Source organism: Neolamprologus brichardi, chromosome 23 (assembly GCF_056152115.1).
Source record: "Neolamprologus brichardi isolate AB-2024 chromosome 23, ASM5615211v1, whole genome shotgun sequence".
Lineage (NCBI taxonomy): Eukaryota > Metazoa > Chordata > Actinopteri > Cichliformes > Cichlidae > Neolamprologus > Neolamprologus brichardi.
Window position 1 is genome coordinate 37422201 of NC_142125.1, and position 16726 is coordinate 37438926.

The following is a 16726-nucleotide window of genomic DNA, read 5'->3' on the forward strand; positions in this document are numbered from 1 at the left end:
TGGTGTCTAAGATATATTTCAGCATCACATCAGCTTCCATACCTTCCTATGTGTTGAAAGACTTTTCCTCTTATTCTGATTGGAGGGAATCCAAAGTTATGATCCTGAATCTGGAGTCTCACATGCCCCTCTAGTTTCATCCTCTTAATGGACTCTAATAGCACCAAATTTGACAAATGCCCGCTGGATTTTTCAGGAACAGAATCTGCAGTAAGCGTTGGCACTAATGGCAACCGGCAGGGGCAGTAGCACAAGGACGACCAGCCAGGGGAACGCAGACGCAGGACCAAAACATCATAAATCATCTCGACGCAGGCCAAGGCAGTGCCAGATTACTGCTAAAGAGCAAAGCTGAAAGGCGGCTATGTTTTCTCAATGAGTGCAAATCTTATGACCTCTGGAGGTTAACATGAAAGGAGAGCGGTAACTTCAAAGACTGGGGAGGGAAAAAAAACAAAAAAAAACAAAGGCATTTTTTGATGACGCACAAAAAAACACAATCCAACAAAAAACACACACGACACACTTGTGCATAAAGATTTATTATTTTGTTGAAAATAAGTGTTTCTGACATTGAACCACTAACATATCCGATGTGACTAAAGATAGATGAGCTACACACTGACACTGATGTTCACTTCATACATTGTAACAAGGCATTTGTATCATCTGTAAGGTGTCTGCAGAGTGTTGGTACATTTTATCGACTGACTGACTGATTGATTACCGTCTCTTTGGGTGCGATTGATTGTACTCACTTGAGAGTGTGACAGTACAACTTCGTGCACACGTCATCCACAGTTATTATCTGTGACATGAATGGGACATGAATCCCCCCCTAAAGGTGCGGCCTTTTTTGTTTGTTTGTTTGTTTGTTTGTGTTAAACACATTCCTTCATCCTGTCATTCATTTATTGTTAAGGTGGGCCCTGCTTCCAAATGCACCTTCCAGTAACGACTCCTTCACAGTGGTGTTAACTTATCTCTCCGGGTACCCGGTGAATGGCCGTTGCACTGGCAAAAAAAACAAAAAAGTGCAAAATAGAACAACAAGCAGAAGAAAAACGGGACAGATAGAACTGCTGAGCACGCCGAGCCGTCCTCCCATGGACCTATGGCTGCTTTCCCAAAAGCATTTAGCACTGTGGTCCTCTTTGTTGATGGCTTTTAAGATGGTTTTTGGCACCGCGCTGCCTTTGGGAAAACCCCGGGAATTCACTCTGGAATAATCAGCAAAAACCGTGATAGTAGCAGGAAGGTCGTGTGTTTTTGTTTTTTGTTTTATTTTAAGAGGGAAAAAAAAATCCCCTCTGTGTTGGAGAAGTAGTGAAGGTCAAAACTGAATTCCCCTTAACCTGCTTTCTCTGCAACTTCCTACATTTCCCAGAATCCTCTAGGAAGCAGCTAAGAATAGTGACACCAAAAGTGGGGGTTTCGCTTCCTTTAACCCTGCCCCCTCTCCAATCTTCAAGTTTGTCTAACATGAATACATTTGGACACTAATTTCTACTCCTCTCCAATCCATCCACCAATCACTCCTGCTCCACCTCCCTTCCAACATTCAGCTACTGTATGCTACAGGCGGGGCAGCAGGCCTCTCTCCGGTCCGGCAGAGGGCAGAAGTCCATCTGCCTGACGATCTCCGCGAAAAGCTCATCCACCATGGTCTTGCTCTTGGCCGACGTCTCCATGAAGGGGCAGCCCCAATCCTCAGCCAGCGCCTGGCCCTCGCTGGGGGACACCTCCCTCTCATCCTCCAGGTCCACCTTGTTGCCCACCAGAACCACCGGTACCTGCTGGTACCTGCATATTAAGAGAGAAAGTGACATCAGTGGAATTACTACCGACTACAGGAACTTCTTAATTCCTACGGGACGAAGAAAGAGAGGGAAAGGGCCATAAATGTGGCTGCTTGTGTGAGTGTGTGTGTGTGTGCATTGTTGGCCTACATACTGTATTTGCTCAATGCTGAAACAATAAGGGGTTTGAAACAATGCACAATAGAGCGAGAGGAGAGGAATAAACCCAGCTACACTCAGCTTCAGCTTCCCAGGAGGCTCCTGCCGCTCAGCGGGCGTCCGGTACCAACAGGACGTTCTGTCAGAAAACCGCCATTATGAAAAAACCTAACTGATGGTCCATTTATTGCTGAATACATTACATATGTGTTTGCATGGTGCACAAGCTGCATATTTTAATGGATTCCAATTCTTGTTTAAAAATCGTTAGCTCTGCACTTTGCACTTGCACCATTTCCATCGTGCACTGAGCACGTCTTAAGGATCAAAAGCTTTCTCCCCCAACGCGCGGGGCTGACAAGCCCAGTCCTCTTCCCCTCTGAGCCATCGATACGAGGAAACCAGGCTGGGGAGAGTAATGGAATAAGTTATTGAATAATTGAATAAAGCTAATGTGCTGCTCTCACATGGGAGAGACATGAACACTGGGGCACTGGAAACAACTATTTTCTACTTCATATTCATCTTTGGCTATATTTGATGCTTGTTACTGCTGTAAAAACTCCAAGGCTTAGCATGAATTTATAAAGAGCCGTGTACATTACTTCTGGTTTTGAGAAGAGGCTGACATCTGTAATTTGGTAAGTAACTCCTTAAAAGTGCACTTTACTCAAATCACACACACTTCTTCAAAACAGCACTGCCTTCATTCAGTGGGGACAGACAGACAGTGGGTCTATGATCAATATTTCATATTTTGTGAAATGGCCTGTGAAGAGGCCGAAGGAGAGCTCAAAGGAGAGTGAACTGGACTAATATTAATCAGCATGAAGCAGAACTGCCAACAAACGCTCATTTTGCTGTGTAACTGTTGCTGGATCTCTAAAAAGCAACTACACTCACTGGCCATTTTATTAGGTATACCTGTTAGCTGCTTTTTAATGCAAATGTCTACACAGACAATTGCATGGCAGAAACTTGACAGATTTAGGCACGTAGACTTCGTCAAGACTACCCGAGCATCAGGATGGCAAAGAAAGGTGATTTAAATGAGACTGGTGGTGACAGACCATCTGGTCTGAGTATTCCAGAAACTGCTGATCTGCTGGGATTTTCCTACGGGATGGTCTGAAAAAAGAGAAAATATCAGCAGTTTTCTGGGCGAAAATGTTTTGTTGATGTCAGAGGTCAGAAGAAAATGGCCAGACTGCTTTGAATCGATAGGACAGTGACAGCAACAGTGACTCAAATAACCAGTATGCAACCAAGGTATGCAGAAGAGCATGAGTTACAGCAGCAGAAGGCCACACTGGGTGGTCTTCTGGTGGTCTTGGCACACTTTTTTATTCTGTACCACAGAGAATCTTTGGGCAAAAGGGAGTCCAACTCAGTAATAGCAGGGTCTACAGAGCATTTGCTAATTGGCTTGTAATAATTATTGGTTGCAGTTCCTCAAATGGCCACTTGTAGATTCCTAGGTGCACAGCCGCTTCACTGAACCAGACCTCTGTGCTGTTTTTCTGAATGCAATCATCCTGTTATTGCACAACATGTCTCTACTCCATTTTCCACAGTGTCTGGACGCAGCTCGCTAGAGTTGATGTCAACGTCAACGTGGCCATCTTTTATATACAGTGACTTATCGCAGTTTTCCAAAGGTGGCAAACTGTTGCTACTTCACAAACAGACACTTATATTATACTTACATGAAGCGGGACCCCACTTTATTCAAGCAAAAGATATTGCATTTCAGTTAGATGCCCTTCATGTTTCCCGCGATTAAATAACTACACAATATCAATTAAAGTGGGTGTATATTCTCACAACAGGTAATAGCATAGACTACCTAATAGCCTTGGCCATCACTCATTCCTAAGTGCTTTCCCAGCCTGCCTTATTGATCTGCTGGCGCTATTGAGAAATAGGCTCTTATCTACAAATTGGTGGCCCGCTGCCACGCTGCTCAGCTGGGAGAAGAGCTGAGGCGTGGAAAAGAGCTGGCAAACGTTTCAGCGAGCTTACAGGGGCCAGAGAGCTGCAGGAAATGAATGCAGGCAGCAGGGCGGAGGACACTTATGGACCTGCTCGAGTGTCATTCAGCAAACCGGTGATTTTAAAGGGTTCTGAGCTCGACCTCGTTTTGGATCTCAGAAGCTTCTCCAAAGAGCATTTCTTTTGTCTTAATTGCCTATGAAGGCGCTTCAAACTGTCAGGCAGACGAAACTCATTCCACACAGCCGAAGACTTCCCTCCCTGCAGCCTGACATTTTCCCTAACAACAGCCACACTGTACAACACAAACGCACGCACGCACACACATGCAAAACAACAGCTGACCTCAGCAGGACAACCATCTCGCATGGCCCGTGTGTTTGGAAAGCTGGAATCTAAAGGGTGTGAAGTGTGAACAAGGAGAGTACCGTGGAGACAAACACAATCTGACAGCCTTGCAGGAGAAACTCTATATATATCTACAAAGACACAGGGAGAGCCAGATTCTCCGGGGTGGGGCGGGGAGTTTGCACGGCGACTGTTTATTGCAGCATCGAACTACAAGCCCCTCCTCATCGGATGAGGGGGGAGCAGCTCAGCGTACCGAGGAGAAAAGTTGTCCCACAGGGATCTATAGGCCGCTATCACTCCTTATTGACTAATATCTCAGGAGGTGTTGGAGTGAGACGCTTAATGTCTTTATCTCAAGCATGACTTCACTACAGCAATGTGCTAACTGTGCTCGTTTTATTGAAGTGTTCATTTGCTTTTTTAGTTGATTGATATGACATAAAACAATGAATATCTCTGTTTCCACGTGATGCAGTGTAACTCGGTCATGGGTCCTTCTACCTTTGGGGAAGACCTAACTTAATTGAATCTACAAGTTCTACTAAATCCTTTAGATTTGGATTTGGATTTATTAATAACAGGTAGAACAACTCTCTCTGACGACTGCTAGGGTATAAACCTAATTTCTCTTTTCTGAACTTTGTCATTCTGGCTGCTTACAGAACAAAATGATTGGGTGCGTGTCAGACGTTAGTGATCGGCTTACTGAGGTTATATACTGATATATAGTGAGGTGACAAAAAACAACATTATGGGTACGGCTGAGGTCGTCAAATGTCATTTTTACGGGAGGAAAAAGGTTAAATACTGTTTTTAAAATACATATTTTATGCTTTTATTTTGAAATTTTATTTTGAAATCTTTTGAAAGCAGCTATAAAAACACATCCTTTAGCCTTTTTCAGTTCACTGTAATGACCCAAAACCCCATATAAGTATAAAAGACCAGTTTCCCAGTTAGAGGCAACTCTTCATATTTTTTTTTCAAAAGAGGATTTTTTTTATTATTTTTTTATTCTGTACATATTTTTAGTTATTTTAATTGAAATGTATCTTATTATGTTTACTTGGATGCATAACTTTGCACTAGTTTAAGGTTTAATATGTCGAGAGCATCAGTGAGGATTGTTTTGTATAATGCCGTGTGTTTACACACAGCAGCACTTTGAGCTAAAAAGTGAAAGTCCGTCTATATCGCTGATGATCTGCATACTATAAGTTTTTATGACCCTCTTTGAGGAATGGCACCCTTTATGCTCTAAGCACTGTCGCCTTGGAGCATAAAGTGTTTGAAACCAGTCCGGTGCCAGGGTCCTCTCCATGTCCTGTGGCTTCCTCCAACAGTCCAAAGACATGCACAGTGTGGTTAACTGGTGATTCTAAATTGCCTGTATGTGTGAAAGTGAGTGTGAATGGTCATCTGCCTCCATGTGATAGCCCAGAGACAGACCTGTCCAGGTAGTACCCCGATGGCATTGATAGGGTCCAGCCCCCCCACCACTACGACCCTGTATTGGATAAGCAGAAGAACATGATGCATGGATCTGTGACAGTTATCCAGTTATTCCAGTTATCATGATACAGAATGTCCTCATGACTACTGGAGCCTTAACGGTATGTTTACCAGTGTTATGTTCTTCCTGAAGTGTTATTTTCCCGGCTGTATAAATATAAATCAGGAGAAACTAACAAACGCTTCTGACTCGTTCCTTTTACAGCACTTGGACACTACCTAGTATGGGGATTATCTGCACAGTTGGAACGTGTTGGGATTGGTTGGCTGAACTATACAGTTGTATAAATGTGCACATTTTAGATTTAAAAACGGAGCGTGAGAAACAATGCTAGAAATATAAAGTGGCTTAAAATAGCTTAAAAAACTATACCGATTTATTATTTTTAAAGTCTGTATTGATATCTAAAATATTGCAGCATCCCTATGATGCACGTATAAGCCTGAAATAAAAGTTAGACACAAACGACTTAATGCCATTCACCTCTGCAGGCTGTTATTTCAGCTGCTGGCAAAGAGGCAAACACAAAACGCACCCACCCACCCACACAGAGAATCAGCGTTTATTCCTCACATAAAAAAGATGGCCTCCACATTTTCCATTTAGCCTCGGGGTACAAAAGACTTGTTAAGGCTACCTGCTGTGCAAAATAGCTTCAGTGACCTCACTTACCTTTTGTTTTCGTTTGTTTTTTTGTTTTTTTACAGGGCCCGCAGCAAAAAACACTCATACAAATTACAAAAGAACAGTCAGACATCGCCTACATGAAGCCCTCCAACCCTGCAGCCATCTCTTTGCTCCCTGGATCTGCTGTTAATTACCAGTTGTAGCAGCAGCAGCGCTGTGTGACAGCCAGCCACGTATCTGCATGTAGAATTGGATAGAGAAATCACACAGCCTATAGTGCCCACACTATGTGAACTCCCAAAGGGTGTGTTACTGCTGGAGAACAAAGCTTTGGTATCTAATGTTTCTGTAATGCCTCGGTATCATGGAGGAAAAACCGCAAACATTCCCGTGATACACAGGCAAAGAGAGGGGTCTGCACAGCAGATGGAGAAGGTGTTTTTTTAAAGATGAAACCCCAAGCTTCATTTCCACCTTTAATGGTGCAACCCAGCTCCCCTGACAATCTTCTTCTCTGTTCAGATAGAAAGACATTAAATAAGGATGTGAGTTCACGTGGCCAGTGCTGCTTTGTGCTATTATACCTGCTGTTCTGTGCACCTAAATGACAACAAGACTCCCAAAGACAGAGATAAGCTACTGCAGGAAAGGCTGTTAATAAACCTATTATTAAAATATTCCAGTTTCTTCCTTCATTGTGAGTGTTGAGCCTGAAAGCAGTATCTCAGTCAAGCCGCTAAAAAGAAGCCAACTGGAAAAGACTGATCTGCACTTCCTCTTCTGGTCACATGAGGCTGATCCAAAAATAAGTCCCCAAAGACCTCGATATTCCTCCACAGACATGGAGCAGTGGGCTGAGTGGACCTGTGATTAGTAAGAAGTTCATTTAATTGGCAGTTTTATATATAATGCAATCAGGTCGTTAAGTCTGACGTCACTAGCTGTGTCTGGGCCTAAACTCCGCTGCAGGTCCATATATCAAACGATCACTATGGCATTACTGAGAGTTGAAAAACTGTCTAAAGTCTTTCATCTTTAATAAAATGATCAGCGTTCTGCTCTACCAGGTGTAACAATTGAGTTTAACATCCAGGCATCCATGAAAACTGAATTTATGACATTTAACGGAGTTAGAAGTTAGCAGGAAGTTAGCTCGCTAGCTTCTATCTAAATACAATATAGCATGTCCTGACTGCGGGGTTTTGGAAACAAATTAAAACGTACAGCTCTGTTATCACTTCCAACATAAATGAAGACAGAAAACTAAACAGCAGTGATGTTTGTAGGGTTACTGAAGTTTGGCTAGCTGGTATATAATGATGTGCTACGTGACCGCTATCGACACAGCTATGTTAGCTAAGCTAACTTTTTTTCCACTCTATAAAAGTTAACGTGAGTGTTCTTGGTGGTCAGGAACAAATGTAATCGCATGGCAGGATGCTGTAAAAGGACCAAACTTCAGCCAGGAGAACAACTGAGATAATCCATCCACAATACGAGGTTAGTCATTCATATACTGCTGCATGGGCTGGGCTGTAGTTACATCCTAAGGTTTTAAAAACTGAGCTTAAATAAATGATTAGCGGTAATAAAAGCCGAGGGAGGTCAACAGTGATCACTGACTGTTTTAGGAGCTTTTTGAGATTAAATAGAAGAAACTACAAAACATTAAACATGTTAACAACACAAAAGCCATATTAAACACAGACTACTTTAGGCCCGGAAGTAGGATTCGTCACGTCATCGCTTAACGACCGGATAAAGACTCTTTGCAGGTTCTCGGTCATCCAGGTCATGGTAGTTTTAAGAAGGACTTCAGCTCAGTTTTGGTTTCTTACCCCTCCCAAGTGCATAACCTGAAGCTGTCTTTATGCTATTTACCTTAGCAATATGCTGGGTGTCCGTGTCTATTTACTCTAGAGGAGGCTGTGAAACGTTGTGCAAGGATTCAGAAAGGAGTTGATGAATCGGTAAAGCTCACTTCTGTCCCATGACAGCTATATCGAGGTGTCGAGTTGTTGAGGGACTTTTCTGCCAGTAAGCATTATTGCTGCAGTAAAGCTCTTTCAGCTGCTGTTAGCCCCTGTTAGCTGCTGTTTTGTCACTGTTACCTGTGACCTACCTACTTAGTGAAACTTCTTTGAATTGGATCGAACACTGTTGGATAATAAATAAATGACAAATAAACTTTCATACAATGTATACGATGTGTACGACTATAATGCTTATCAGAGAGAACGTCTGATTTTTAAGAGACTTGAGCCTAACATTACCTGGTATGATGTTAGCTTAGAACCAGATGCTGTTGCTTAGCCAGCTCGTGGTCAGCTGTCGCATGGCTAAAGTAATTGCGACAATACATAAATAATTAAATAAGCATATTTAAGCATGTTTTCATGTGTTAAAGCTCTGACTTCAGTTCAGGATATGAGGCGGAATGGCAATGTCCATTTAACATGACAGGGCAACATGGCACCTTCCACAAACTTGCTTGCACTTGCTTGAATGTATTTTTGTAATTGTGAATGTAATCCCAGCTTTCTCTGCATAGTAAGGAATCAATTATAGCACGCTATAGGAGTTAGCATGACCTATCACCTTATATATGTATTACAAAAGGCACAAAAAGCAAACAAAACAGGCCTCCTCTTATTCACAGCCCTGTTTAATAGCACTCCTAGTGGTCTAATAACACTACAGGGTGCCTTTAACATTAGCTGTGCTCATGCTATTTGTACAAGTCAATTTAATACATCTTGAATGGCTGCATTAAACCCATCAATGCTACAAAGCTCTGACTGTTTTTCCTACTTGGGAAGCTGGCATCAATATGTGCAACATTAGAATGATTTAAAACACTTCAATAACTGCAACATAAGAATGCAAACTGATATAATCCATCCATCTATCCAATTCTATTATCCAGTTGAGTGCCAATGCAAGTTGGACTATGCTGCAGTTAGTATCTATAAACAGAGACTTGCAGGAGCTGTAGGTGAGGAACCAGAAGTTTTTGGTAGCAGAAGGTTTCTGGTTTATATTTACAGCCTGAATAATATTGACCAATCACAAGCTTAATGAACAAAGATTGGCACACACGACAGGGAGCTTCGGCCTGGATACCAGCTGGCTCCACGGGAAGCCCCGTATCACTGGGTGCTATCCCAAGAGATCACATCATCACATGATGTTTTCCTTCAGTGACACTGAAATGCATATGCCTTGCAGACTTTGTTTTTTCACTCTGTAAACATTCCCTTAGGAAGTAGAATGACATCACTGTTTATCGGATTCATAGCTGTGGCTCAAGTGATATTCTTCTAAATATAGGAAGGTCCAGATACACATCAAGGCAAAGAATCTTTTGTAACCCTGAGGGATTAGAAGATAAACCGGAATGAATGCGAGATGATTCACAAGAAAGGAATTGTAATTTGCTTGACTTTCCTAATGATGTTTGCTTTTTTTTTTATTGTACTACACTCACCTCTGGGCAAACTGGGCTTCACTTTCAAGGCTGGGAATGACCATTGTAATTCATATTAAACTGGACTGGATCAAGGTAGAACCATGTGTTTTCAGATCCCCTGAATGAGATAAATGGTGGCACATGATGAAAACACTTAAGCAAGCATAGTGCAGCAAATATGTTAAGTCTATAAGTCCAAGCACTTTACTGGTGGCTATCCTCAGAGAGCTGTCTACTTAAACATTTCTCTCCTCACTTATGGGCGATGCTAAAAGCCTAAGGAAAAAAAGTGGCTTTGTACCTACACCAAAGTGCCCCCTGGGATATGTAGTTTTGGTCTCTCCACCCTATTCCCACTCAGTGGTGCGTGCTGCTCACCTCCTGCTATTAGACACAGCATCAGTGCAGCGTGAAAACGCAACTCCAACACTTTGAACGTGCTTCCTCCTCCTGTGCCGATTAAACTATAAACCTTAACATGCAAGCGAGGAGATCATTAGATTGCGAGGAGGGCTACGCCCAGATGTTGTTATCACAGATAGCGACTTAAACGGGGGTTTATGTAGTTAGACTAAGACCGTGCTGGAGCGTTCAGGGGGGTAAAGCTTATCTGGCGTGGTGTTTGTTAACCTAAATACACACAGAAAATTGTTCACATATGTGAAGAAAAGCTGCTATACATCAAGTGTCTTTGTATTTAATGTATTTCCTGCTTCTCTTCACCTCTTCTTTAAGTCAACACTGTAATGTTGATGTATATGTGGCGCCAAAGTCATGTCAGATGGCGACCACATGTCAACTTCAAATGTGCTCATCTGAACACATTTAAACAGATTTTATCATTTATAGTGTGGTTCAAAAACTAAATTAGCTGTTTACCCCTAACTATTAGCATTTCTGTTCACCGCTGTAAGCTAACCTTACACTTAGCAATTCATCGTGTTTAGTGACCACTTTCTGCGTTGTGTTTAGCAAACAAACTATTTAGACTGTATACTTTTAGCAAAGCTTTAAAAGTGTAATCCACACTTTAAGCTATAATTTGAGCTTCCAGCTCGTGAGTTCAGCTAGCTAGCTATTTTGATGTGTTAAGCTAACAGTTTCGACTGTTAAGCCATCCCTTTTATTTGAATACTTTTGACATTTTACCATAGGTTGTTTCCAGCAGCCAGACGTTCTTATAATATTTTAAAAGCAATATTTCTCCAGTCTTTCTATATTTTCTTTGAGCTATGGTATGGTATGGTTTTTCACTAGTTTTCAGTCCATCCGTGTACCTGACTGCTTTTGTTAAGCCACTTCACATTGACCTATGAATCATTCATGCATTAAAAAGGCACCTAATTTTTCTTCATTTCTTTAGTGGAATCTACAAAAAATGCTAAAGATAACACAGGTGGAAAGACAGAAAATAACATTTTTATACCAATAAGGTGTTTCCCAAAGAGCTATTAACTGAAAATGGTTGGCATATTTCAGTATGGTGTTTAGTGTGCCCTTAAAAAATGTGAGGAAACTGGACAAGTGGAGAACAAAAGAAGCAGCAGCCTAAAATAAATCTCCACTGACGCCTGATCAGAAATGGTTTCAGTGGGAGGATGTATGTCTAGAAGCCATTCTTATGGAGGGAAACGTGGAGAAAATGCTGATTTATCCTTTTCCGCTTATCCTTGTCAGGGTCGTGGGGGGCTGGAGCCTATCCCAGCTGTCTTAGGGCGAGAGGCAGGGTACACCCTGGACGGGTCACCAGTCTGTCCCAGGGCTAACACATAGAGACAGACAACCATTCGGCTCACATTCACACCTATGGACAATTTAGAGTTACCAATTAACCTAATCCAAATTACACAAGAACTGGAATAAAAATCAGTGGCAGTTTGAAAAGTTTGCATTCAAATCAGTGTCAACATATACAGTGAATATCAAGAGAGAGATACAAAATTGAGCGTGTACAGCTATTTGTAAAACACAGGGGGCTTTGGCATGGTTTGCTCTGCACTCAGCCAGTGGTGTTAGAGATATTGTCTGAACACAGAAAAGAAAAGAGCAAAATGCAGCCAACTTCCAAAGAAAGAGCTTTGAATGTCCTTCAAGAAGCCTGGAGAACTATTCCTGAAGAACTGTAGAGACTCGGTTTTTGCCTAATAGACTATGTGCACGTTAGCATATGCTACTTCCGGTGCGGAAACTCCTGTGGGGAGCTTTGTTTCCGGTGTCCTATTCGCGCCTTGTTTACGGTCCAAAACAAGTTAAGCAAATGAATGAATCAAGCAGCGATTTACATTAATATAGATGTCTTGGGCATTTACCCAATATATCTGTAAATGATGTTCATCGACTTGTCGATATTTTCCCCCCGCGCCTCAGAGCAAAAGAGAAAAGAGATTCAAATGTTATATTTCTCAGCTGTCCCTCGTTTATCGCGGGTCTTATGTTCTAAAAATAACCAGCAATAGGTGAAATCAAGTTGCCAATTTTATTTTTTGATGGTGCAAAACGTTTCGTGGACATCGTGGACATACAGTACTGCACTTCAGAGTCACACTGCTAGCAATCGATGCAGCTATTCTGTACTGTACAGGAGAGACGTCACGGAGGAGATCGTCTGCAGTGATCAGGACGCAGGACACAATGTGACGTAAAAAAAAGCATGCAAACTTGCACTAAAAAATCTGCGAAACAGCGAGGTGAAAGGTGAACCGTGTTATAGCGAGGGACCGCTGTAATTTTGAAGGTAAGTCACAACATGCCCTTCCTAAATACTAATGTATAGAAACCCTTACCAGCAATCATTCATTTTTTGTGTGGCTTTTTTTCACGGTTTGTTAACATGCTGTGTAGGTGTGTACTTGACTAGCTGATATCGACATAACGGGGGAAACATCTGGTTTGGCTATTCTTCACCTGTAGTTTGAATGCTGAACATTTGCCTGTTTAAATCATAAGACCAGTCACTATACAGAGATGTGCTTCTGAATGTGGACGATGTGTCTTCTGCTGCAGTGATGCAGTTCTGCTTGTGTTGAGTGATGTAAACAACTGATCGATCTAAAGTCTTTAAACGTCAAAATTGATCATTAGATTTTTTTATGACACAACAGTGGTGAGTGTTCCCACCTTCTGCTCTTTGTAACTTAACGTGATCTTTCCGTTTTCGAGTTTTGGACATGATTTTGGAGAATATCTTTGCAGTAGCGATTGACCGCAAAGTAAAGCTACCGGAAATGTACAACCCCACATCCGGTCTCAAACCAGGAAGTTAGCATTTTCTCGTGCACAGGGTCTGTATACTATACTTCCATGTATATTAGCACGTTTCAATAAATCGCTGCACCTATTTCCCATTTTCTACCAAAATATAGAGAAATGAGGGGTGGCTTAAGACTTTTGCGTAGTACTATATTCTAATTGTTTGTATTTCAACCTCTAGCTAGCCACACTTTTAGCTAATCAAGTTTCACTTAACAGAATTTACAAGTTTTTTATTATACTTTTAGCTAACTATTTCAGAATATTAGTTTTTAACAGTTTTAGATGCTTAAGCAGAATTTTGGCAAGAAATTCTGCAACAGAGGTCATAATATTAGCTCACAATTTTAGCTATTAGCCACTTTTTAGTTTAGTGAGATATTTTTTAATGGTTACCCTGTGTTATCCATTAATTTTAGTAAACTGTTAACTATGACATTACATTCGGGTTTTCTTTAGGTTGGGTAGCTGATCTGTCATACAACGAGTGGACTATGAGACTATGGATTCACGCCTCCTTAACCAAACAGCTTATCTCACTTCTTGTCCATGCTTGGCACATGGAAAGCCCTGCATAAGCACTCTGGTTTATATGACTGCCTAATGGAGGCCCGATGTCTTCTTGGCTTTCAACCCAACACAATCCCATTAAGTTCTGGTGAGTGGGCACATACTATATCTCTGTGTGAGGCTCGTTGTTACTGCTGCTGGCTCAGCAACAAGTTTGGGAGGAGGGAGGCTGTTTTTCTAAAGACAGCTAATGGAGAGCAGGAGCCGATTGTGACGGACACCTTAATGAGATCAAGTAAATAACCGAGTAGATCTTGCTAGTACTTCTACTGTTGTCACAGACTGTGACTGACCACCGTTTCTAGCCTCACTGACCATTCATGTTCACACAGCATCCACACCTAAGACCAATTTTAAGCAGCTATCTACAATCATGCATGTCATTAAGTGTGTGAGAGGAAGCCAGGTACAGCGAGGCACAGGGAGAACATGCAAACACTTAATTTTTGTGTAATAATGTCTCTGCACAAAACTCAACAACAATATTATGTTTTCAAGTCTACTTAAAGGTGTTTTACTTATCTGCGGCTTTGCACATACAGTAACAAGGCCCACTTCAAAGCCAGAGCAGTGTGAAATACAAGCATGAAATATTTATAGGTATACACTTGAGGACGGCGATGGCTGGTGCAGTGTGGGCAGCCGCTTTGGGTGCTGGGGCACTTCTTTATCCATCATTACTATTAAATTAATTTTAAAGGAGTTCCCCCCCTGCCCCACCCCCACGCATTCGCCATCACTGTGCATCGTCAGCTGTGACGCTCTCGAGCTTCCACTCGGCCTGTGACGTCCACACCACAAGAGAAGCACCGAGTTCACTCCTGGGAGGCAGATGGAAAGCGCCGCAGCAATACTCTACTGGTGAAATTATAAAAGTCACAACACTCATGTTCAACAAGCAGAAAGGGGGGGGCGATATTAAGTGTAATGACAAGATTTTTTTCTTTTCTCTTTCTGATGATAATGAAGTGCATACCCCCCCTCCCCCCTTTCCCCCAATGATGATGCTCATGTAAGACCACTGCATGAGTCAGAGCTCCTATCTCACTTTGGTTTCCGTCTGCATGTCTTCGCTGATTTAAAGTGGGGCACTTTTAGTGGGGATTTTTGTTGCCCTACACACCTAACACTCCCCATCTTCACTGAACAGCCATGAAAAGTAGCATCAATCGCTCGTCTATCAGCTGCTGGCATCAAAACAACAACAGCTATAAAACATTTTTCTACTGAAGAAGTCATAATGATGCTCTTTTGTTGGGAATAAAACAAAGAAAAATACGTTTCACTCCAGTTGCACCCCAGAGTCACAGGCTCACACATTTACACAAGACTCTGAGCCAAAAAAAAAGAAAGAAATTCCAATGTGTCACTACCGAAAAGGATAGACCACAGCCTTTCTCCCACTCTCTCTCACTCCCAGGCTGTGAGATGAGCTCAGGGGATGTGTTGAGTAATGGACTGAGCTGATCAAAGCCGTGCAGAGTTAGTCATGTGTGAGAGACGCAGAGAATATCAAACCCTGGGAGAGTTCAGCGGGTTGATGTGTGACAGGTGAGCCGCAGCTGGGCTCTTATGAAGAACATATGAGCGGGATGCAGCTTCTCACGAAGGACTGGAGGAGAGCGTGGGGGGGGGGGGGGGGAGAGGAAGGGGAAGAGGAGGGAAGACGTGGAGAGGATGGCAGTTTTGTGATGTTTCTCAGCCTCAGTTTAAAATGAAAAAAACAAAACACTGATTTGTATGTGTGTGTGAGGGGTTCGTTACATTTATAGAGGCCCTGGAGGGGCTCCATGGGGTACTCCAAGCATGTTTACTGTTAAATGTGACTGTTTTATTTATTTGAATCAAGGTGTAAATATTTATTATCATATCCTTAACATTCCTTCACCGACACAGACAACTTCCGGGGTCCTTATTGCCCCAATATGGCTATTTAAGACATTTTTTTGCTCGCCTTTTGTCTGTGGCATCAGAGCATTTATTTAGAATTACAATGAATTACAGCAAACTGGAAAGCCTCTCACCTTTTCACCCTGATGATCTGATCTCTCATGGGTTTGATGTCCTGAAAACTTTGCTGGTTGACCAGGCTGTAGACCAGGATGAAGCCCTGGCCGTTTCTGATGTAAAGGTCTCTCATTGAGGCGAACTGCTCGGTGCCGGCCGTGTCGAGGATCTCCAGCACCGACGGAGAGGAGTCCACCTCGATCTCCTTCCTGTAGAAATCTTCAATGGTCGGGTCGTACTTTTCTATAAATGTCCCGGTGACAAACTGGACCGTCAGCGCGGACTTCCCCACCCCGCCGCTGCCGAGCACCACCACCTTATACTCCCGCATAGCGCTCCCGCGGAGTTAAATCCGGCATGCAGAGAATAAAGTGATCAGCAGCGGATCAAAGAAACGCATGCCCGTGCACAGCAGCCCAGACTCACGCTACAGGCATGACACAGCCTCCGGTAAACGAGATGCTCTTGCAGTTATAGGCGGCCGAATGATGCTGGAGCATTTAGCCCTGAGATGCACAGCCACACTGCCTTCTACTGAAATATTCCCACGCTATCTTGAAGGGACACCATTCCGGAGGCATCCATAATGCAATAAGGCGTCGGTGCAGTTAAAATAAGATCGGCTATTATTAGAAACAACTAGACGGCGCATCTTTTTATGTGCCGACAAAATAAAAGGCTAACACTACATTTCCCCTGCACAGTGGGGTACAGTGGAGTTAAAGGCGAAGAGCACTCTTTGGCTTATAGAAGACAACAGTGCTGGGAATCCACGCCTCTGGTGTGCTTCATCCACTGGATGCTACTATTTCCTGGAAGATATGGAGGGAGATTAGTGCCACATGGCAACAGGGAGCAGAGCACAGATGTGATGGAAAAGAAATAAGAGAGGCTGCTGTGACATAATTGTTTTTGACCTCGTTTTAAACGGAAATATAAGCTAATCTGTGAGGAATGCTGTCAGCAGCCAATGGGAGGCTAGCCTGCACA

General features: G+C 42.6%; 1 protein-coding gene across 1 annotated transcript; it reads right to left on the reverse strand.

Annotated features, from left to right (window-relative positions):
- Positions 1–526: 526 nt before the first annotated feature.
- On the reverse strand, positions 527–16517 carry LOC102778556 (ras-related protein Rap-2a-like). Its single transcript, XM_006804990.3, has 2 exons — positions 15754–16517; positions 527–1803 (listed from the first exon to the last, which is right to left on the reverse strand). Exons 1-2 carry the CDS (start codon positions 16065–16067, stop codon positions 1566–1568), a joined length of 552 nt encoding a protein of 183 aa, XP_006805053.1. The 5' UTR covers positions 16068–16517; the 3' UTR covers positions 527–1565.
- Positions 16518–16726: the final 209 nt, after the last annotated feature.